Below are 24253 nucleotides of genomic sequence, written 5' to 3'. Positions count from 1 at the left end.
TCTTGCAGCCACAGTATTCATATGGCTGGTCCAGTTAAGTTTCTGATCAATGGTGACCCCCAGGATGTTGATGGTGGGGGATTTGGCGATGGTAATGCCGTTGAATGTCAAGGGGAGGTGGTTAGACTCTCTTGTTGGAGATGGTCATTGCCTGGTACTTGTCTGGCGCGAATGTTACTTGCCACTTATCAGCCCAAGCCTGGATGTTGTCCAGGTCTTGCTGCATGCGGGCTCGGACTGCTTCGTTATCTGAGGGTTTGCGAATGGAACTGAACACTTTGCAATCATCAGCGAACATCCCCATTTCTGACCTTATGATGGAGAGAAGGTCATTGATGAAGCAGCTGAAGATGGTTGGGCTTAGGACACTGCCCTGAGGAACTCCTGCAGCAATGTCCTTGGGTTGAGATGATTGGCCTCCAACAACCACTACCATCTTCCTTTGTGCTAGGTATGACTCCAGCCACTGGAGAGTTTTCCCCCTGATTCCCATTGACTTCAATTTTACTAGGGCTCCTTGGTGCCACACTCAGTCAAATGCTGCCTTGATGTCAAGGGCAGTCACTCTCACCTCACCTCTGGAATTCAGCTCTTTCGTCCATGTTTGGACCAAGGCTGTAATGAGGTCTGGAGCCAAGTGGTCTTGGCGGAACCCAAACTGAGCATCGGTGAGCAGGTTATTGGTGAGTAAATGCCACTTGATAGCACTGTCAACGACACCTTCCATTACTTTGCTGATGATTGAGAGTAGACTGATGGGACGGTAATTGGCCGGATTGGATTTATCCTGCTTTTTGTGGACAGGACATACCTGGGCAATTTTCCACATTGTCGGTTAGATGCCAGTGTTGTAGCTGTACTGGAACAGCTTGGCTAGAGGCGCAGCTAGTTCTGGAGCACAAGTCTTCAGTTCTACAGCCGGGATGTTGTCTGGGCCCATAGCCTTTGCTGTATCCATTGCATTCAGCGTTTTCTTGATATCACGTGGAGTGAATCGAATTGGCTGAACAGTGGCTGCTGTGATGGTGGGGATATCGGGAGGAGGCCGATATGGATCATCCACTCGGCACTTCTGGCTTCAGCCTTGTCTTTTGCACTCACATGCTGGACTCCGCCATCATTGAGGATGGGGATGTTTGCAGAGCCTCCTCCTCCTGTTAGTTGTTTAATTGTCCACCACCATTCACGACTGGATGTGGCAGGACTGCAGAGCTTTGATCTGATCCGTTGGTTGTGGAATCGCTTAGCTCTGTCTATAGCATGTTGCTTCCGCTGTTTAGCATGCATGTAGTCCTGAGTTGTGGCTTCACCAGGTTGGCACCTCATTTTTAGGTACGCCTGGTGCTGCTCCTGGCATGCTCTTCTACACTCCTCATTGAACCAGGGTTGATCCCTTGACTTGTTGGTAATGGTGGAGTGAGGAATATGCCAGGCCATGAGGTTACAGATTGTGCTGGAATACAATTCTGCTGCTGGCCCACAGCGCCTCATGGATGCCCAGTTTTGAGCTGCTAGATCTGTTCTGAATCTATCCCATTTAGCATGGTGATAGTGCCACACAACACGTTGGATGGTATCCTCAGTGCGAAGATGGGACTTCGTCTCCACTAGGACTGTGCGGTGGTCACTCCTACCAATACTGTCATGGACAGGTGCATTTGCGACAGGTAGATTGGTGAGGACGAGGTCAAGTAGGTTTTTCCCTCGTGTTGGTTCGCTCACCACCTGCCGCAGGCCTGGTCTGGCAGCTATCTCCTTCAGGACTCTGCCAGCTCGGTCAGTAGTGGTGCTACCGAGCCATTCTTGGTGATGGACATTGAAGTCCCCCACCCAGAGTACATTTTGTGCCCTTGTTACCCTCAGTGCTTCCTCCTAGTGGTGTTCAACATGGAGGAGGACTGATTCATCAGCTGAGGGAGGACGGTAGGTGGTAATCAGCAGGAGGTTTCCTTGCCCATGTTTGACCTGATGCCATGAGATTTTATGGGGTCCAGAGTCAATGTTGAGGACTCCCAGGGCCACTCCCTCCTGACCGCCACTGTACCGCCACCTCTGGTTTGTCTGTCCAACCGGTGGGACAGGACATACCAAGGGATGGGAATGGAAGAGTCTGGGACGTTGGCTGAAACGTATGATTCTGTGAGTGTGGCTATGTCAGGCTGTTGCTTGACTAGTCTGTGGGACAGCTCTCCCAATTTTGGCACAAGTCCCCAGATGTTAGTGAGGAGGACTTTGCAGGGTCGACTGGGCTTGGTTTGCCTTTGTCGTGTTCGGTGCCTAGTGGTCCGATGCCGGGTGGTCTGTCCGGTTTTATTCTTATTATGACTTCTTTTAGCGAGATTTTACAACTGAGTGGCTTGCTAGGCCATTTCAGAGGGCGATTAAGAATCAACCACATTGCTGTGGGTCTGGAGTCACATATAGGTCAGACCGGGTAAGGATGGCAGGTTTCCTTCCCTAAAGGACATTAGTGAACCTTTTATATAAATGCAAGTTGTTGTAGACGCTAAAGCTAAATGTAGTGGCTCCACTGTCAACTTGGCTAAGACAGCGTAACTCATCACAGACCAAGGTGAAACTAGAGGCCTTTCTGGTTTGTATGGTTCATGCACCACACGGTACACGTACTTACTGGGGGCACGGGGGTCTCTTTTCTCTTTCTCGATGGATAGAAGAAGCGGTGAGTTTCAGCCCCACAGTGCGCTGCAGTAAACCATGATGTAATTGTAATGCCATATTTTTGTGTGCACTGATAGTTATCTTGCATTGCAGACTGCAAAAGATGACAATACACATTCTAAAGGGGAAGCGAACACGAATAGCAAAGTAAGATCTTTAATTTTATTATTCAGTCATTTCTGTGTTATTCTCTAAGGTTTTATTAATAACTATTTGTCATGGTAAGTTTCACATCACAAATAAGCTTTTTTTTCCCGGGTCTTATGTGTCACCATTATATCCTCATTGAATAAACCGGTGGCATTGAGGACCACTGCTCTCTGTGCCTGACACGTGCAAGCACACTGCACACACCTCCCTGGGCGGCGCACGCACACGCCCAGGCGCAGCTCCTTGTGCGAGCAGCGCGCACGCACACGCGCTCTCATGCATGCACTGCTCCTTGTGCAATACGCACATGCATGCCCTCGTAGGTTTCACAGATCACTCGCCACCATCATATCCTCATTGGATAATATCATGTTACTGAGGACCATTACTCCCCCCACCCCACCCCACCTCATGCCACGTTAGAAAGTTTTTTTAACAATCCGACTTGAATCCGATATGACTGGCCAGAAAATAATTTCATATTTCTGAGAAGACTGTCACAATTGCATAAGTATTCTAGTCATTATTAAGGAAGTGGTCATAGGGCACTGTTATAGTGCACTGAAAACCATAATATGATTAGGCATAATCAACATGGTTTTATGAAAGGGAAGTAGTGTTTGACAAATCTATTGGAGCTTTTTGAGGATGTAACTAGCAGGGTAGATAAAGGGGAACCAGTGGATGTAGTCTATTTGGATATTCAGTAAGATGTCACATATAAAGTTCTTACACAAGATAAAGGCTCATGGGATTGGGGTAACATATTATCATGGTTGGAGGATTGGTTAACGGACAGAAAACAGAGTAGGAATAAATGGGTCATTTTCAGGTTGGCAGGTTGTAACTAGTGGGGTGCTGCAAGGATCAGTGCTTGGGCCTCAGCTATTTACAATCTATATTAATGATTTAGATGAAGGGATCGAGTGTAATGTATCCAAGTTTGCTGTCATTACAAAGCTAGGTGGGAAAGTAAGCTGTGAGGAGGACACAGTTTGCAAAGGGTTATAGACAGGTTAAGTGAGTGGGCAAGAAGATGGCAGATAGAGTATAATGTGGGGAAATGTGAGGTTATTCACTTTTTGGTAGGAAGAATAGAAAAACAGAACATTTTTTAAATGGTGAGAAACTATTAAATGTTAGTGTTCAGAGGGATTTGGGTGTCCTTGTACATGAAACACAGAAAGTTAACATGCAGGTACAGCAAGCAATTAGGAAGGCAAATAGTATGTTGGCCTTTATTGGAAGGGGGTTGGAATACAAGAGTAAGGAATGTCTTGCTGCAATTGTACAGGACTTTAGCGAGACCTCACCTGGAGTACTGTGTACAGTTTTGCTCTCCTTACCTAAGGAAGGATATACTTGCCTTTAAGGGGGTGCAACGATGGTTCGCTAGATTAATTCCTGGGATGAGAGGGTTGTCCTATGAGGAGAGATTGAGTAGAATGGGCCTACACTAACTGGAGTTTAGAAGAATGAGAGGTGATCTCATTGAAACATAAGAGTCTGCGAGGGCTTGACAGGGTAGATGCTGTGAGGCTGTTTCCCCTGGCTGGAGAGTCTAGAACTAGGGGACATAGTCTCAGCATAAGGGATCGGCCATTTAGGACTGAGACGAGGAGGAATTTCTTCACTCAGATGGTTGTGAATCTTTGGATTTCTCTACCCCAGAGGGTTGTGGATGCCGAGTCGTTGAATATATTCAAGGTTGAGATCGATAGACTTTTGGACTCTAGGGGAATGAAGGGATATGGGGATCGGGCGGGAAAGTGGAGTTGAGGTCGAAGATCAGCTATGATCTTGTACGGCGGAGCAGGCTCGAGGGGCCGTATGGCCTACTCCTCCTATTTTTTACGTTCTAAAGGTAAGGGACCAATAGGAGGAGAAATTGGCCAGCGTCACCCCTGATTTCCCCCCCCCCCCCACACACAAATTGGAAGCTGGTGATTCCCAAGTGCCTCGGGCGCCCGCCTGAAACGTGCGTTAGGTCCCTCGAATGCGCTGATCAGGGGCTTGTCTCCTGTTTTAGGACCTATCTCTCATTCAGCATGTGCTGCGGTCTTTCTAGATGTATTGTGGTCTAGCCAGCCGTCCTGGAATGGACCTGGGCACCGGCGGCAAAAAGTTAAGTAATTTTATTTTTAATGACCTTTAAATGTGGATTACCACCTCCACCGGCCCGCCCGGGCTCCACAACAGTACTGCATCCCACTGCCATCCCGGGCTCCACCACTGGCTGATTTTGCGAAGGTCCCAACCGGGTGGCCAATTGGTGTCCGCAGCTTGCCAGTTTTATGGAAATGAGGCCCCAATTTCGAGTGAGCTTCGGGTGTGCGTTCCAGGCATGTCGCCCGCTTCACACCGGTTTCTGGCACAAAACCAATTTCTTGGCTGTAATGTGATCCTGATGGTGTCTGTTTGTCATCTTTGTTTTCCAAATATGTGATTCAGTGACCTGTTTTGCTGTAAGTTTTTATAAAAATGGTGGTGTTTTCTTTTCAAAAACTGAAAGCTGATCAGATTTGCCGATGACACTAGACTTGGGATATGGGGGGAGTAACTTGAGTTTGATAAAGCAGCCAAGAAACTACAGAAGGAGCCAGATAGGATTTCCAAGGGTCAGGTTTGTAGCAGATGAAATTCAGTGTAAAAAAAAAAGTGCAAAATATTATGCATTGGTAGAAAAAATGGTTAATGTATTTAAACAGAAAATGCTGCAAATACTCAACAATTCGGTGGAGAGAACTTTCAAGTTGTTAGGGTAAAATTTGGGCTGTTGGGTTAAAGGCAAAGATGAAGTGACTATTGTGTGCATGGCTGCGGTCATTGCCCCAAGACCACACTGAAATGCGCTTTGTGCAGACCAGACTAACCCTAATTAAAAGCTTAAACATAACATATGAATACTAACAAAATGGACTCCACTAAACAAAATGGATTCTGTGACTGTGGGAAAAGACATTTAAAAATGCTGAGTCTGTGTATTCAGAAAACTGACTTACAGCCTGGGAATACAAAAGACATTTCACAACGAGCTGATTAAAAACTACAAAACCAGACTGAATAGACAAAGACCATACTGTCTTAAGGTGATAACGGTTGTTTTAATGTGATTGGAGGTCCGTGGTTGCTGTGCGGGCTTAATTGGCTAATGTGTAAACTAATCAAGACTAATAATGTAATAGCTGCTGAAAGTCTGTATTTGAAAGGTATAAAAAGCGTGACAACCATTTTGAAGTTGAGAAGGTGGCTGCGTGCGCTGCGGAGCGTCCAGTTCTTCTCCCAAAGTACTTTGTCCAATAAACTGCATGTTGAATCTTTAAGTCTGACTCCGAGTGGTGATTTTCCCACAACAAAGTTAACGTTTCAGGTAAATAGAGAGACTTGCATTTATATAGCGCCTTTCACAACCTGAGGACATCCCAAAGCGCTTTACATCCAATCAGGTACTTTTGAAGTGTAGTCACTGTTGTAATGTAGGAAACGCCTTCTTTTTCTTTACGAATGATTGGTGTTAGTTTTATTTTCTCTCGTTTTAAATGCTTTGGGAGATTTATTGTGGTAAAGCTGCTATATAAATGCAAGGTTCGGGGAACAGCTGACATCCTTGATCCACATAGCAGGAACCCATCCAACTCTACCCCTTACATAAGGATGGGTTATAATATATTTTGAACCCACTGGATTGGCACATCATACAATGTCTACTAAATTTTTTTAACTGTACACTGAGACCAATTTAGCATATTCTGACATCTGAGCGTGTATTTTCGTTTTCATCTAATTTTCCTTCCTCCAACTCTAATTCTAAATGATGAATAACCTGCTCATCTATATAGTCTACTTGCATTGAAGGACCAGAAATACTTCCTTTGCCTCCTGTACCTGGAGACCTGTTTCCAGGCTTGCAACGCTGTAATTATTATGCTGGGGGAGGTATAAGAGTGGCCTGGGTGTCCAACCCTCTCATTGGATAAGGAGTAGTTGGGGTGAATAGCATAGATGCATTTAAGGGGAAGCTAAATGAGGGAGAAAGGAATAGAAAGGTAGGGTGGGAGGAGGCTCGTGTGGAGCATAAATATGGCACAGACCAGTTGGGCTGAATGGCCTGCATCTGTGCTGTAAATTCTATCTAATTTTTAAATTTCACTGCCCGGGGGATTTGGCGCACAATTCTGTCTTGTACAGCTGCATTGTGGAGTCCATTATGTCACTTAATATTTTATAGGTTAAGAAATGGTCGTGGGATGGATTATTTTTACATAACTCTATTTTTGCTCTGCGCATGATTGTGTTGCCTGAAAAATAAATGCACCTATTGTAATTTACCCTGCCCATTCATGAATCTTGCGCATTTGCAGCAATTGTACGCATCATTGTTACGAAGTTGTTTTCACTCTTTTTCTTTTCCACAGTACGACCCGTATGCCTACAATGCTGATTATGACCTTCACACCGGTAAAACCTTCAAGTTAAATTTCTTTTTTTAGCATGCTTGCTTTGAAATTGGGGACATACCATTGTGCGTGTCTGTAGCCATCAGTGGTTGTCTGTTTGAGCTGTAGAGAGGAGCTGAGCACAGCCAAACCTCTTAGAGTGGGTGAGTTGTCCGTGAGTCAGTCACATTGGTCCCGATTTTGATTTTGGAGGGGGGGGGGGGGGGGGAGGTTGTACGATGCGCATGAGCCCCAAAGCGGGCGATGGATCTTAACGGCCGGGCCTCATTTGTCTAAATGTTCCAGGAGTCCTGCCTAACCCCAGCCAGATTCACTAACTGGCCAGCAGCAGCAGGAATTTGGTGGCAGGCGGCCTGTGGGAACGGTCCCTGGCAGTCAGTGGGGTGAGGGGTCTGGAGGCGATCAGGGTGGGGGGTGCGGGCGGAGGGGAAGTAGCAGCCGCAGTTGGGGGGAGCCTGGGGCTGGGAGGCCCAAGGATCCCTTGCGGAGCCTGGGGTGGGGAACGCTCCTACTCCTCCTGGCCCACGAGGAGTTCTCTCCAAGGTCACTTTACGCAACTTACTATGGCCTCTTCCTATCTGTTGGCACTTCCTGCCGTGGCTCAGCTCTCAGTGCGGGCCGCCGCCTGACTCCATGTTAAAATCACGTTGTGGCACTGATGACGAAATCAGCAAGCGACTTTTTAATTTAAAGCAGGCCGACCCCCCCACCTGCCTGCCTGTGGCGGGAGCCTCGGCCGACTTGAAAGTCAGCGGAGGTGAGATGTGGCCAGGCTGGATCAGAGCGACTGCTCACACAACATTCTCGCTGGCCGAGGTGGGGTTAAAATCGAGGCCATTGCTTCTGCTGGCTGTCTTGGAGTGGCATTGTCAACGGTCTAAGAGGATGATGGGGGTTGGTTAGCAGAACGTTCATCTGGCTCAGTAGGTGAGTGCACCACCTGGCATGGTACCAAGTAATATAGAAAATCCTAGGTTTGATATCTGGTGTGTCTTGGGATCATTACAATTAGCTTCAGCACTAAGGGTGGAGAGAGGAAAATTCAGCCAAGATCTTACTCGTGACCAAGCATGGGCATCTGGTGAGGACGAGATTAGGCTCCAATATGTGACCAGCAGAAAATAGCCCATTTGGATGAAGTACGGGAGGGTAGATGTACCATTGTACCTCAGCACCTTTTAGGATGGGGGAGGACGGAAAGAACATTAGGAAGGGAATATAAGTATTTGAGGTACACGGATTTAAAGTGATTGACAAAAGAAACAAAGGCGACATGAGGAAAAACTTTTTTAAGCAGCGAGTGGTTATGATCTGGAATGCGCTGCATGAAAGGGTGGTAGAATAAGATTCAATCGTGGCTTTCTAAAGGGAATTGGATAAGGACTTGAAGGGGAAAAGATCTCCAGGGCTACGGGGATGTGGGACTAACTGGATTGCTCTTGCAGAGAGCCGGCACGGGCTCGACAGGCCGAATGGCCTCCTTCTGTGCTGCATCATTCTATGACTCTATGATTTTAAAAGTCCTTCCCTACATTCTCAGGTGATCCCAAGCAGGACCTTGCTTACGAGCGGCAGTATGAGCAGCAAACATATCATGTGATCCCAGAAGTCATCAAAAATTTCATCCAATACTTCCATAAAACTGTTAGCGACCTGATTGAGCAGAAGGTCTATGAGTTACAGTCTAACCGTGTGTCCAGTGATGTGATTGAACAGAAACTTTATGAGATTCAGGATATCTACGAAAACAGGTACTGATGATAAAATATACATTGTATATGTTTGCGTGTCAGTAAATGCAGGACATAACTTTGCAGCACATATAATGTTTGTGAAACTGCTTTTATGCTGGGCTTCATTTTTTATTTTTAAAAAAAAGCAGTGTCTGGTTTTCTGCCCATTGTTACTTTTGGTCATGTTTTGTGGGAGGGAACGTCATTAACCGTGAGCAAAAAACAAGACCCTTTTTTCCTGGTTTCTTCCATTGTTTTCCTTCTCCTTTCCTGAAGTTGTTGCCTCCCTTACTGGGCTAGAATTTCACATGGCACAACCTCTAGTACCTTGCCCAAGTGGCTGTTACATGTCAGTCTTGATGGGTGAGTGTTGGCTCAGTATTCAACTGGAAGAGTCTGAGCCAATCTTGTCCTCTTTCCCCATGTCCACATCCTTGCACTTGTCAGCAGGTTCTTTGTGTGGTGACCAGGAACCTGGTTGACTCTTCCTCCCTTTAGCCCCAAGGTGCTGCAGCTAATTGTAACACCCCTATAGTATTCTGAGATCAATTAACACAGCGTACATTTAAAGTCAAACATGGGATCTTCCTGGTCTATTTGACTCCAAGCCATCAGGAGGAGGCAGCGATATGTCCCCCTGAGCTTATTCTACACCTCAAGTGACCTTTTTTCCTGCCAAATAAATTCTGAAAAATACCCAAATTGGGACAAAACAATATTTACCGCAAATGTTTGAACATATTTAATACATCGCATTCTAACCCCTCTGCATCTTGCCTATTTTCAAACTTGGCTACATTACCTTTGCTGGAAAGTGTGCATGTGTCAGCTGAGGACAGGATCAGGTACGGTACTGATGTCCTGAACTGTCAAATAGCCTGCCAACACTTTATTGACCAAGCACGTACATGAAGACTGACCTCTGGGGGAAAGCAGCCAGAAGGTTACCTGGTACTCTTGGAACCATACCCCATTAAGCGTCAGCATGTTCAGGAGAGGAGGAGAGAAAATTGGGAAGACAAAACAACTTTTTAAAAAAAAAAAGTCTGTCACCTAAGGAACCCCTTAGTATAACCAATACGATGCTCCATCTTTTCCTGGACATCGTGTCAGTGGTGTAAAAATTATTTGGTTGTGGTGTGAAAAATTACTGAAACAGTTTCAGCTGGTGTCAGCTGTGGCTCAGTGGGTAACACTCTTGCTCCTGAGTCTGAAGGTTGTGGGTTCAAGTCCCACTCCATGGACTGGACCACAAAATCTAGGCTAACTCTCCAAGGCAGTACTGAGAGAGTGCTGCACTGTTGGATGTGCCGTCTTTCAGGTGAGGTATTAAACCGACATCCTGTCTGCCCCCCGGGTGGATGTAAAAGATCCCACGGCACTATTGCGAAGAAGAGCAGGGGAGTTCTCCCTGGTCCTTTTGGCCAATATTTATCCCTCAACCAAGATCACTAAAACAGATTATCTGGTCACATTGCTGTTTGTGGGAGCTTGCTGTGCGTAAATTGGCTGCCGCGTTTCCTACATTACAACAGTGACCGCACTTCAAAAAAAAAGTACTTCGTTGGCTGTAAATCGCTTTGGGACGTTCTGATGTTGTGAAAGGCGCTATGTAAATGCAGGTCTTTCTTTTTAATGATTTTGAATTCTCCTATTTATTTTACTTCCTCAGCTGGAACAAGCTGACAGAAAGATTCTTCAAAAACTCTCCCTGGCCAGAGGCAGAAGCTATTGCATCCATATGTCGAAATGGTACAGTTCTCTGCTTTCAGCTTCTACGTAATGATATTCTTTGATGTTTAACGAGGTCATGGACTCTTAGCCTGTATAAGTTGTGCCCAAGCAGTGAAATAAGACTTGCAGTTTAAAAATGTATTCAGTGCACACTTGCATTGTTTTTTTAAATGGAATTAAGTGATCACTTTTTTTTTGGTCAGCCGGATGTCTGGCATGCCTGCGTGACAACCCCTCTGGGTGCTTGGGAACCTCTAAACCCAACTATTGGGAAATCCACATAAGCCAGACACAAAGAACTAGTAAGCTTCCACTGCCTGTCCAGCTAGGACCACCCCACATCCATTAGGACATTGACTTGCGTGATTATCTGGAACTGAGTGGGAAGAAACTTCCTCCCCCTTCCTCCAAAGTGGTAGGTCTACCTGAACAACTCTCATCAATGAACCAAGCTGACTTGTCAACCGACAGCATTGTGTAATACCGCAGACCTGCCTGGTTCAGGGTATCGATTACGAAGTCTGCCACAAAAAATCAATTCTGTTTGAATCTCCCAGTGCAAAATGTGTTATAATGGTCCTAAAAGACATCCGCTTACTTCCTCACATATCCCACCCTGAAACAAGATAGTCATCAGACTTGAGATACGTTGGGGGTCTAAATTGGCCGGTATCTAAGCATGAAACGGGAGCAGCGCTAACCAATTTAGCAGGGGAGAGGCCCCCGTCCAATCTGCACCAGCCTCGAGCTACTGCTAAATTGGTCGTTGGCTTTTTTTTTAGGTGGCCCTGGCTGTCGGCTGAAATGAGCAGATGCCTCATTTCAATTTTGAAATGAGGTTCCTGTGTCCATTTCCAACCAGATGCCTAAATTACTTTACACCAGTCTGGGTCTGCGCTTCACGAGCTGCGACCAGTATTTCTGGGTCTTGAGATGCTTAACCAGTGGTCCTTAAAGGCAGCTCAAAAAAAGGTGCCAAAACATCCTGAAATGTCTTTTTTGTGGAGTCGGAAAGAGCAGGATTGCACCTCCTGAATCCATAAAACAACTGAGGGCATCTGGCAGGTCCCTCTTGCTGTCCTCCCCCAGCAGAACTAACCTATGGGGGACTCTGCGCCAGCCGAAATTGATGAGGCCTCCCACAGGTGAGCTGCGTTGGGCCTCCTCATTGGCACCTGCAGCTCCCCCTGGATTATGGAATCAAAAGACAAATTTAGGGTGGTCCTCTGGCCTCTCCCCTCTGGCGGCCATGGCTGGTTTCGAGCACTAAGAATTGGGGACCCTTTATCCCTAGAATGCCCTGTGAAATTTAATAGTTTGAACAGAAACTTAATTTTTTTTAATAAAGTCTGTTGGTTACCTTTATGGGGGGCGGGGGAGGAGGAGGAGGAGAGGAGATGAAATGTATATATTAAAGGCAATGGATCTTTTTTTTAAAGTTTGTGACGTTGCCTATCCGATAATGTGTAGTTGCCATCCTTTTATGCAGAGTAACTTGTTTCTTTTGTGGGTACAAGTACTGACTGAGGTCTGATCAACTGTGTTCACCTCCTAATTGGTCTTTTCCAGATGCTGTCTTTCTTATTCTGTACAAGGAACTCTACTACAGACACATTTATGCTAAAGTCAGCGTAAGTCCTAATCTCGACCGCTTCATTTGTTTGCTCAACATATTAACTGTATTAAACATATATTTTACATGCAAATTTTATCAGTTCTTACAGATGTGCAGTTTTTCCTTGTAGTTTTTCGTACCGGTGCTCATTAATTAGAAATGTAAAGCAATAACCATTTGATCTTGTATGTTGGAAGTGACTTACAGACTTGTATTTTGCTTTTCAAAATCTTAAACAGGAGCTTATATTCTATTCTATAAAAATTAAATGAGAGTAAAGCCTTGTAATCACTCTTGGCACACTTTTTTTTCATTTATAATGTATGTACCGTTACCGGCTTTTTTGGGAGATTTTATTTTGATTTCAGCTTGGGTTTCTGAGTGCAGGTCATCAGTATATGCAATGGTCTTTATGCCTAATGGTAGTCACACCGAAAGATCAGTGATCAGGATGCCATTGCCATAGATTTATGGAGAGCTGTAGTTAATTGTTGGGAAATTCCACAGCACAGTATGCCATATAGCCAGTAGTTTGGTACTATATGTTAAAATTGGATAGCCATGTGGTGAAGGATAGAATACTAGAGCCTGGTCTTTAGTTACTTCCAAGCCTTTACTCACAGAGTTTCCTCTTGCAAACACACCACACCCCAGCTTAGCTCTCCTATATAAAGGATACAAGAGAGTCCCCAGGTGATTCCCACCACTTGAATACAATTAACACTAATTGATACAAATCATACAATTAACACTGTTGTCAAAAAGTTGTTGAGTATTGATGGACTTTAAGCTTCTGTGCAACGTCCATGGAAAACTATACTTTAAGGATAGTTTAGGGAACTCTGAGGTGTTCCTGTAATATTCATTGGTTCTCTTTACTTCATAGGGAGGACCTACATTGGAGCAGAGGTTTGAATCATACTACAACTATTGCAATCTGTTCAATTATATTCTCAGTAAGTACATATTTAGTGTAATATTTTTTTGGTGTTCTCCCATTCTCTTTCTCCCCCGCCCCCCACCTCATGCACACGGTACATCAGCCCATAATTTCTTTTCTTCACTTTTTTTCATAATTTGTTTTCCTTTCTTGATCACCAATTTACTCTCTGTAAAGGACTGAGAGGGGATATAATAGAAGTGTTTAAACTTATGAAAGTTTTGGACAAATTAGATTCAAGTAAGTTTTTCTCCCATTTATAGAATTTAAGCACAAGGGGTTAATTTACAAATTAAGGACAAAACAAGAAAATAGGAAATGCAGGAGGAACTTTTTTTACTAAAACGGGGGTAAGTACATGGAACAGATTACCAGCACGGTTGGTGAAGCAAGAAACCTTAATGGCTTTCAAGAAGGAACTAGAGAGGCTCTTGTCAACAATTGAGACTCAGGGTTATTAGCAAGGCCACTAAGGGAATACTGTGAATAGATGGGCTGTCGGCCTTTTGCTTGAAACTGTTACTGTGTTACTAGGAGTTTCAGCAACAGAGGGGTTGAGGTAGGGTTGGAGGCAGGCATTGTTGCAGAGGCAGAAGTAAACAATCTTGGTGATTGATAGAATGTGAGGTTTAAAGCTACGCTCAGGAACAAGTGGATCGCGAAGGTTACGGAGGGTCTGGTTCTGCCTGAGGAAATAGGAATGATAGAATTCGTGTCTAGGGAGTAGAGTCTATTGCGGGAGCCAGAGACGATGTCTTTGGTTTTCCTGATTTGAGCTGGAGAAATTTGTGTGGCTTATCTAAGATTTGATGTCAGTCAAGCAGTCCGACAACACAAATGTAGCTGAGGGTCAAGGGAAGTGGTGAGGAGGGGAGAAAGTTGGAGAATGTGGTCAGTATTACTGCATTATGGTAGAAGAGATTGTTATATTGGGGCCCGCGACAAGGTTATCAGGGCTGTGATGACGCTAGCTGTAACTCAGCAATGCCCGCAATAGGTATTTTCTCCATTGACGACGTTGTAACCCTCCCCTCAACTCCCTCAGGCTGATTCCCGATTCTGTGCTCTCCAAAATTCAGGCATCCCTGCAAACAATTCCAGTTTACAGGTATTTTCAAAACTCCTTAGTTTAAATATGTTCTGTTCAGTTATTTGCCTTCTGGGCTGTACCTCTGTGCAGCATAAATTTATTTTTTTTGCGTGCTCATGAGCCCTGGGATCCCCGTTGCCATAGAGAAATAAATAAATAGCAGCAAGTCCGTATCCCCCCTCACCTAACTGCGCTTCAGAAATCTGTTAAAATATTCTTTGGCCCAAGTTCTGCAGCTCTGCGGAGCGTCCGATTATTTTTATGTTCCTGCATCAAGGCCCTCTTGAGCCCTTGGGTTCCTGTGATGTTTAGTGGGAATGGGTATATAGCTCTCCTATAACAGCATCTCAGCCTCGTCATATCCCAGGGCTCTGCACCTTTGTGGAAAGTTCATTTTGCCCTGCTTTATGTTGCTGCTTGCTCGGTGTCATCTTAAATTGAGAAACAAATTAACAACGGCATCCGAATTCATCGGTCCTTAATGTTTGCAGGGGAAAATAATTAAACTATATATTTTACCTCATCCAAAGCAACCCAGCGATTCATTACTCCCCTGTTCTACCACCAAACAACCCGACCACTGACCCCAATCTAATTGTTCATCCCGCACCGGCTCGTATCCCCAGCCCGAGGAGAGGAGGCTCCTGCAATTTCCTTTTGAAGTTGTTCACGCTGCCATAGTGGTTGGAAAATCTCTCCGATCAAAGAACATAGGAACAGGGGTAGGTCATTCAGCCCCTCGAGCCTGTTCCGCCATTCAACTAGATCGTGGCTGATCTGTATCTTAACTCCATTTACCCGCCTTAGTTCCGGAACCCTTAATACCCTTGTCTCACAAAAATCGATCAATCTTAGTTTTGAAATTTTTAATTGACCCCCAGCCTCAACATCTTTTTGGGGGAAGAGAGTTCCAGATTTCCACTCCCCTTTGTGTGAAGGAGGGCTTCCTGACATCACTCCTGAATGACCTAGCTCTAATTTTAAGGTTATGCCCTCCTTGTTCTAGATTTCCCACCAGAGGAAACAGTTTCTCTCCACCTACCCTATCAAATCCTTCGATCATCTTAAACACCTCAATTAGATCACCCCTTAATCTTCTATACTTGACAGAATACCAGCCCAGTCTATGCAACCTGTCCTCGTAATTTAGCCCTGCTCACACTTCGTTGTAGTGGTTTTGTGGAGTACGGTGGAAGAGGAAGCAGATTCAAGGAGTTTTACATAGAATTTACAGCACAGGAACAGGCCATTCGGCCCAACTGGTCCATGCTGGTGTTCATGCTCCACACAAGCCTCCTCCCACCGTACTTCGTCTTAGATTTTGTGGCCAGTGAGCTCTAATGATCTGATTGGACTTCATATTAAAACTCAAAAGTGTAAGGAAGTTGAATTAAAACAGCGATAGTGACCAAAATGCTGAAGTATTCTGGGTTACCAGCTGTATCTACATGAACATTAATTAGACAAAAATAATGTTTCTTACATGCGAATGGAACAGGAATCTCTGATCGGGGTGGGTGCTCAGCAAAAATAATTTGGGTACCTCTCTAATAGAATAACCAGCTACCAAAAAGTAGTTGGGGAAGAAGAATTCTGTAATGTATGACTTTTACAATGAATAGCCTGAGGACACTACACCTGTGTGATAATAAATCGAGCATGAATTGTTGAGTTTTCAGATCTTTAGATTCTACTATTTTTAAATCAAAACAATCTTTATCATGTCTTTAGATGCAGATGGCCCGGTTCCCCTCGAGCTCCCAAACCAGTGGCTGTGGGACATCATTGATGAGTTCATTTACCAGGTGACTTTTTGCCTTCTCTTTAGGTTAACATTTTTTTTATTCGTTCATGGGATGTGGGCATCGCTGGCAAGGCCAGCATTTATTGCCTATCCCTAATTGCCCTTGAGAAGGTGGTGGTGAGCCGCCTTCTTGAACTGCTGCAGTCCGTGTGGTGAAGGTTCTCCCACAGTGCTGTTAGGAAGGGAGTTCCAGGATTTTGACCCAGCGACGATGAAGGAACGGCAATATATTTCCAAGTCGGGATGGTGTGTGACTTGGAGGGGAATGTGCTGGTGTTGTTGTTCCCATGTGCCTGCTGCTCTTGTCCTTCTAGGTGGTAGAGGTCGTGGGTTTGGGAGGTGCTGTCGAAGAAGCTTGCCCAAATCTCAACTGTGAGCATTATTTTTCCATTTCAGGGGGGCTTGTGTGTTTGCGGAACAGGCCCTAGGGGCTGAATGGCCTACTCCTGTTCCTATGTTTGAGTCTGTGCAACAATTGAATTCAGACTTGGCCTCATCTTATTGTCAATCGCCAGTAATTATCTAGGCTGTTAGAGCACATCGGGAGGGGGTGATGCTGAGTAAGAAATCCACAGGGAAACTTATCTATTCTTGCAAGGTACATGTTCTATTTGCAGTCCTGTCCACGTCATCTTAGTGTTACGAAGAGCAGAAATAAAGGCTTAAGATTGGGGTAATATTTAGAACCATGAAGCGAGTCCAGATTTAGAATTGAATAGTTTCAGTTTCATTTCCAAATGCATCTCGTGCCTTTTTTATTTGAACTGCTCCAGTCGAACACAGTGTTATGAAAAGAATGGCATGATGACTGGGTTACTTAATCTGTGTGCCCTAGGATTTGTACTGGATCAAACCTTTTATATGCCCATTTCCTTACAACTCCTGCATTTGCAATACTGGAGTCCAGGCAGAGATTAAAACAATGTTAGGAATAAGCCACGCATTTATTCAAGAGCACAAACAGAAATGTGGCTTTACTGGGTTGCCCTGCAGCAATTTCCAGCCATCTTTATTAGCACTCCCCAGAGATTTGACCCAAATTTGGCTTACCTCTTAGCGTACTAACCATCTCGATATCTTCCATTGTAACCTTTTCTCCGTTTCTCCATACAGTTCCAGTCTTTTAGTCAGTACCGCTGCAAAACAGCCAAGAAGACGGAAGAGGAGATCGAATTCCTGCGGTCAAATCCCAAAATATGGAATGTTCATAGTGTGCTCAATGTCCTGCATTCACTGGTCGACAAATCCAACATCAACCGGCAGCTGGAAGTCTACACCAGTGGAGGCAAGTGTGGATCGTTCTGGTTTATTTTCATTTTATTTCTTTGTTGCTTTCTCCCCCTCATTTCCTGATTTGGTGCTGTGCTGTCATTCTTAGGAAATCTTTGTAAAGTTTTTTTTTTCATTTCCTGGCAAACTTACTCTGCACTGAATTTTTTTTTTTCTTTGGTAGGTTGGCCTTGTGATGTGTGTTTAACTTAAATTTAAAAACTAACGTTTGGTTTTTTCTCTGGGCAGAAGACTACATTTAAATTAGTGTAGCATCATTAAAAAGTGCTTGAGCAGCCAGCTCGGTTCCGAACATTTTCCAAATGTTACTTCACATTTTACCGACCCCCGATTTACCTGCTACACCTTTTCTGTTTTTAATTCAGATTTCAAACATTTGTGTTTTTTTTCTTTTCGTCTGTATTTTTCCATCAGTTGTATGAGTCACACTTACGTACAAATGATATCCTTATTCTTATGAAAGAAGGAAAGAATTTGCATTTATATAGCACTTTTCACAACCTCAGGACATCCCAAAGCTCTTTACAGCCAATGAAATACTTTTGAAGTGTAGTCACTGTTGTAATGTAGGAAATACGGCAGCCAATTTGCGCACAGCAAGCTCCCACAAACAGCAGTGTGATAATGACCAGATAATCTGTTTTTAGGTGCTGGTTAAAACTGACCGGTACAGACACCTGCATTCACTCTTTTTGTATTAACATCTGCTGCCGTTCATCTGGTTACAGGAGACCCCGAGAGTGTTGCTGGGGAGTATGGACGTCACTCCCTATACAAAATGCTGGGATATTTCAGCTTGGTAGGGCTCCTGCGTCTCCACTCACTCCTTGGTGATTACTACCAGGCCATCAAAGTCCTCGAGAACATCGAACTCAATAAAAAGGTACATCCCGCTGCAGCACATTTGTGCTACTTAACTGAGATTAGTTAATTCTGCTAATTTTAACTATAGGTTAGAATCACATTCTCAAGCTTTTTGATGTAGCTATTGATGAATGATGGGGTTTCATTACAAGAAAGAAGAGTTCGAAAAGTCAGCGGGTCATGAGTAATGCATCTGAAAATATTGTACGCGAAACATAACACTGGGACTAGCCAGATAGACAGCAGAGGTCTTTTCAAATCTATGTAATCGACCAAGAGTTTTTAATGTTTTCATTAATTGAGAGGGTGAGAAAAGAAGGAGTGTATACACCAATGATGCTTTTTAAATGAGTTTTTTTTTCCTTTTAAGGTACACTGTTCTCTGGCCCTGGAGTTAGTCCCAGGCCTGTGCTAATGCTGTTAAATAGCGTGCTTGCTGAGAACTGTAAATTCCATGCTAGTTTTCCATTTGGGGAAAGGCCTGGCCTCAATTCTCCTCCATCCTGTCGATATACAAGTTGAGTTTGGAAACTCGCTGTGTAAAAACATTGGGAGGCAACAGCACTTGGTGCAGCCTGTCAGAGCCCTGAGCTTGCCCACTGCTCTTACTTTTAAGCATAACTTTTGAAGTTCCCTCAATAGCTCAGTGGGATTACAGGAAGACCCTGGCTTAGATCCCCAGGCTACGGTGATTCAGCTGTGACGTGGTTGGGAGTGTTATAATTGCCCTCAGTACCCCTGGACTAGGGAGGGGAAGTTCTCCAGAGTTCCATTTCCTGATTACTGACCAGCGACTCCTGCTGTGTGGGTATTGGTCGAGATCAGGCTCTGCTGTGGTGCCCATCAAGGTTGAATAGCTACCAACGCCCACTGTCAAGAGTCACAAATAATGGTCGCTTGGAGGAGGTATTGGAAGGTGCCCATGTAATCGCACCACATGAAGTTAATGCCTTCAGGACGAGAGGACAGAAAAATGACGAGGGGAGAGTGTAATTTGCTCTTCGACTTGCAGTCTTTAGTGGAGTAATCGACGCTCAGAACTGAATTTAGCAAATTTAAATATATGGTTAAATGAAAAACAAGACTCTGTGAGTTAAATGCATTTGGCTGCCAGATCAGGTGTTTCCCTTTCCAAGTCAGGCTCAGCATTTAATTGTAAGCACAACCTCATCAGAATTTTACCCTGGTTTTTACTTGCTCTTGAAAGATGGTTCATCTCAACTGTGAGGGAGAGTAGAACAAGACTCAAATCTTTCTCCTATAGATGTCACAACATCTGATGTACTGCTACCTCCAGACACTTCGACCCCTCTTACTACGCTGGTTACTGAAAATGTTCTAACTGCTGCCCCGTGCTTCCCGCAATGATAAACTTGTAATGATCGCAACACTCCAGGTAAACCAGGAGGAAAGGTTGTTAAACCCAATTCATCGGCTGTCCCATCATCACCCTAAATAGAGAGAGACTGTCACATCACTGTGGCTGCTAAATCTACAGAGATCATACAAAACTTGATTTTGGTTGTCACGTGGAGTTAAGTAATGGATTTCTACCCATGCGTACCTGGTTTTGGGAGTTGGATGCTTCGTTATGAACCTGCTTGACGTATTGTGTTCGATTCCATTACAGAGTATGTACTCCCGAGTGCCAGAGTGTCAAGTCACAACTTATTATTACGTGGGCTTTGCCTACCTGATGATGCGACGTTACCAGGATTCGATACGTGTGTTTGCCAACATATTGCTGTATATTCAGAGAACCAAGAACATGTTTCAACGCTCGACCTACAAATACGAGATGGTAAACCAAAAAGCAGTGTTTATGGTGCCTTGTATATACAATCGACTCCTCTTCGTTTGAAGTTTTTTAATTCCAATTATTCGTATTTTTTTTAAAACAAAGAAATCCCTCCTGGGCTGTTTTGATTCAAATTACTTAATTCAAACTACTGGATAATTCACTTTTTTTTTCAAGCAAAAGGAAACTACTTTGAATTAGCAAGAGTAGATAATATTTCTGGGGGGATTTTTGTTCTCAATTTTCTCACCACCGTATCTGGCGATGCCGAACCTTAATGATTCCCCAGCTGACACCAATCTTGCCTCAGCCGAGACAGTGAGTGTCAAGCAGCCATGAGGGGCATCGCAGACAGGTCCAATCCTGTTCTTACCGCAGTGTTCATATGTGCTGATTTTCCAGCAGGAGTCACTGGGTAATTAGGAGCGGCAACCCTGGTATATTTTCTCCCCCTTCCCGCCCCCCCCCCCCCCCCCCATCCCAGCCCAAGGGAACTGAGGCCAAATATATTACCCACGATCCTGCCCTAGCTGGCAACAGCTAACACCGGGGACTGGATCTGGGACCGTCCTGGGCTCAGTACCACAGCAGATGATGCATTTGTGCCGTAAGCCATTCATGCCAGCGCTAAACCCGCATAATGCTTTGCATGTATATACAGTGGAATCTTGTTTTATACAGTTGGGCTGGAGATGAACAAAAATGTTGCATCTATAACTCTGTAAGGATCCTAACTTAAGATTTGGTGTTAACTTGCCTTTAATCGAACCACATAAATTAGTGTGTGATTTTGAGCTTGTTGCTCATGACCAGATGGCAGCTGTTTTGGTCTAACTTACGTGAGAGTCTTAAATGGCATTTAGAGTATTTATGTTGTGAGTTTATTCCTAAGATTTGCTGCAAGGACTTCTCGTGGCCAGCACAACTATGATGGAGACTGAATTAAACTCACAGCTTGGTGTTTTCTAGCCCAGGCCACCAACTAAAATGATGCTTCTCCTTCATGCCGTGTTAAACAGATACTCATGTAGGTTTTCCAAACAATTATGTTGAATAGAGGACAAGTAGGATTGGGTAGGAATAACTTTATAAATGAAACGAAAACCCATTTTCTTCCCCCACCCCCCCTTTAAATCCATCTGTAGATAAACAAACAGAACGAACAGATGCACAGTCTGTTGGCAATTGCCTTGACGCTGTACCCGATGAGGATTGATGAGAGCATCCACACCCAGCTACGAGAGAAGTATGGAGACAAAATGCTGCGCATGCAGAAAGGGTAGGTCTGCTGTTCCCTCCCTCTGTCGTCTATTTTTGTTTAATGTTGCAATTGTTCAGTTATGGCACGTTGTCCTGCATTACAACAACAAGAACTTGCATTTATATACCGCCTTTAACGTAGTAAAATGTCCCAAGGCGCTTCACAGGAGCGATTATCAAACAAAATTTGACACCGAGCCACATATGGAGATAGTAGGACAGGTTACCAAAAGCTTGGTCAAAGAGGTAGGTTTTAAGGAGCATCTTCAAGGAGGAGGGAGAGGTAGCGAGGCGGAGAGGTTTAGGGAGGGAATTCCAGAGCTTAGGCCCCAGGCAGCTGAAGGCAGGGCCGCCAATGACGGAGTGAAGAAAATCGGGGCTGCGCAAGAGGCCAGAATTGGAGGAGCGCAGAGATCTCGGAGTGTTGTAGAGCTGGAGGAGGTTACAAAGAAAGGGAGAGGCGAGGCCATGGAGGGATTTGAAAACGGTTCTAGTGGGTTTGGATTATGCAACTTTGTGAGCTTCCATATTCAATTGTTAACCAGTCTATAAATTAATGCTTCTGTTGGAATGGACAGTGGCTCAAGCATGCCAGCTTCAGTAGGCAGAATTTTTTCAGATTGTAAATTCGAAATGTGTGGTACAAGAGCGCGTACCTGAAATAATGGGGGGCAAATTTAATCTAACCCGCCAGTCGGGAAACTGACGGGAATCGGGTGCAAATCTGGTTTTACACCCTACCCCGATGAAGAGTAATAACCAGCATTGCACCCGATCCTGTGAGTTAGGTTAAAATTACCCCCAGTGTCTCCAATCCAAAGCAATTGCTGAGACAAGTACAGATGTCTCTTGAAAATTTATACTGTGCTTGCCAAATAACATTTATGGATCAGGATTTCTGCTGATTAAAAGTAGCCAGTTTTCAACTCTTTGAACTCTGGCCCATTTAATCACTCATTCAGCAACTCAGTCTAAACAGTGGAAGACACTTAATCGAAATGTTAACTAGATTTCTGCAATATGCTGCTTTCTGTTGGGAATTTTCTCAGTGGGCTTACTATATTCAGCCGATGATTTCAAAGAAAATTGTACACTTTCTGCTTGGATCAGGATTTTGTATTCAAGTCTTCCTGCTTGCATCAGGAATCCTGTGTAAAAGGATTAGGTAGCAGGTGGTTCGGTACATTAGAAATCTGCACTTATGGTTGGTGCAACCACAAACTTATTATTTTCATTACCTAAAGGGAATGTAGACATTTGCCTAAAATTGTATTTTCTTTAATGTGACTAAAATTAGGAGAAAAATATTAAGATTAAAATTCAAGGTAAAGGAACAACACTGGCCAGAAGTCCACAGCATCTGGAACAGATGTTGATAATGAAGTGCACTAATAAAACCCCAGCTGTCATTCAAGCCCCCGTTTATTGTTTCCCAGGCCGTCTTGTAATCTTCAGTTATATAAGAGGTGATGTGACGTATTTTGAAAACTCCTGAAACAACCTGAATTAATAGAAAAGTAAAACCTAAAATTTAAGGACAAAAAACTAAATTAAAATGAGAAATTTATAGTAATGTCTTGCATTTCCAAAATTACCATCGGGTTCCTTACCCTGATTATGAAACTAATAGCCCCTTTCCTAATAAGAATTCACCCAGTTTTTTTGTTTAAACCCTTCCATAGTTTTCTGTTCTGCCACCCCTGCTGGTAATTGCTCCAAAATGTTATCATCATCTTACTAAAATAAAACTGTTGACTAAATTTCCTATTTTCCTTTGACACCTTAGATGTCAGCTGTGACTCAGTGGTAGCTCACTCGCCTGTCAGAAGGTTGTGGGTTCAAGCCCCTTGCCAGAGACTTGAGTGCACAATCCAGGCTGACGAAAGGTGCCGTCTTTCAGATGAGACGTCCTCTCAGGTGGACGTAGAAGATCCCAGGGCACTATTCGAAGAAGAGCAGGGGAGTTCTCCCAGTGCCTTGGCCAATATTTATCCCACAACCAACACCTAAAACAGATGATTTGGTCATTTATTTCATTGTTGTTTGCAGGACCTTGCTGTGTGCAAATTGGCTGCTACGTTTCCTGCATTGCAACAGTGACTATACTTCAAAAGCACTTCATTGGCTGTAAAGGGTTTGGGACATCATGTGGTTGTGACAGGTGCTATCAAAATGCAAGTCTTCTTCCTCGCTCTAATTTTAAACTGTGTTCAATAGTCTTTAAGTCCTGTGCCTGACAGAACTTTCCTGGATCTAAATCCTCCATACCTGTGAAAACTTTAAAAAGACCTCTATCAAGCCCTCCCTCATCCTCTTCTCCAGGGGGTGAAGTCCCAGGCTACAATCTTGGCTCATACCTCAGCCTTGTATAACTCTTCTGGACTCTTTCTTCCCCTCCCCAAAAAAACTCTACATCTTGCCCGTAAGTAAAGGGAATTAGGGATTACGGGGAGGGGGCAGGAAATTGGACATGAATTTAGATTTGAGGTTAGGATCAGATCAGCCATGATCTTATTAAATGGCGGAGCAGGCTTGAAGGGCCGATTGGCCTACTCCTGCTCCTATTTCTTATGTTCTTATGTAATACAGAGACCACAATTGGATATGGTGTTCCAGTTGTAGCCTTGCCAAGACCAGATACAGTTTCAACATTACTTCCATTTTTTTATCTGATTTCTCACCACCTGTGAATACTGATCCAATGGTTTTAACAACCTACCCTGTAAAAGCCCTAGACCTATTCCTCCTTGGTTACCTCAAACACACTGTCCATTAATATGTAATCCACATTCTTGCTTCTTCTAGTTAATCTCATGACTTTATACTTAATCATGTTCAA

General features: G+C 44.1%; 1 protein-coding gene across 3 annotated transcripts in view; it reads left to right on the top strand.

Annotated features, from left to right (window-relative positions):
• eif3s6ip (eukaryotic translation initiation factor 3, subunit 6 interacting protein) overlaps window positions 1-24253 on the top strand; it is a 41739-nt gene that overhangs the window by 9566 nt on the left and 7920 nt on the right. For 2 of the 3 annotated variants that reach the window (XM_067974587.1, XM_067974588.1), the window contains exons 2-12: window positions 2773-2826; window positions 7245-7287; window positions 8827-9037; window positions 10692-10771; window positions 12323-12384; window positions 13255-13324; window positions 16130-16203; window positions 17316-17487; window positions 18221-18375; window positions 19987-20157; window positions 21300-21433. In XM_067974587.1, the coding sequence (XP_067830688.1) occupies window positions 2773-2826; window positions 7245-7287; window positions 8827-9037; window positions 10692-10771; window positions 12323-12384; window positions 13255-13324; window positions 16130-16203; window positions 17316-17487; window positions 18221-18375; window positions 19987-20157; window positions 21300-21433 (1226 nt within the window). The remainder of the gene's footprint in view (window positions 1-2772; window positions 2827-7244; window positions 7288-8826; window positions 9038-10691; window positions 10772-12322; window positions 12385-13254; window positions 13325-16129; window positions 16204-17315; window positions 17488-18220; window positions 18376-19986; window positions 20158-21299; window positions 21434-24253) is intronic. The other variant, XM_067974589.1, reaches the window with a different exon arrangement.

This window comes from Heptranchias perlo, chromosome 40 (assembly GCF_035084215.1).
Source record: "Heptranchias perlo isolate sHepPer1 chromosome 40, sHepPer1.hap1, whole genome shotgun sequence".
In the NCBI taxonomy this organism is placed as follows: Eukaryota; Metazoa; Chordata; class Chondrichthyes; order Hexanchiformes; family Hexanchidae; genus Heptranchias; species Heptranchias perlo.
The sequence above is the reverse complement of the archived record's forward strand: the minus strand, read 5'-3'. Positions and strand labels throughout refer to the sequence as shown.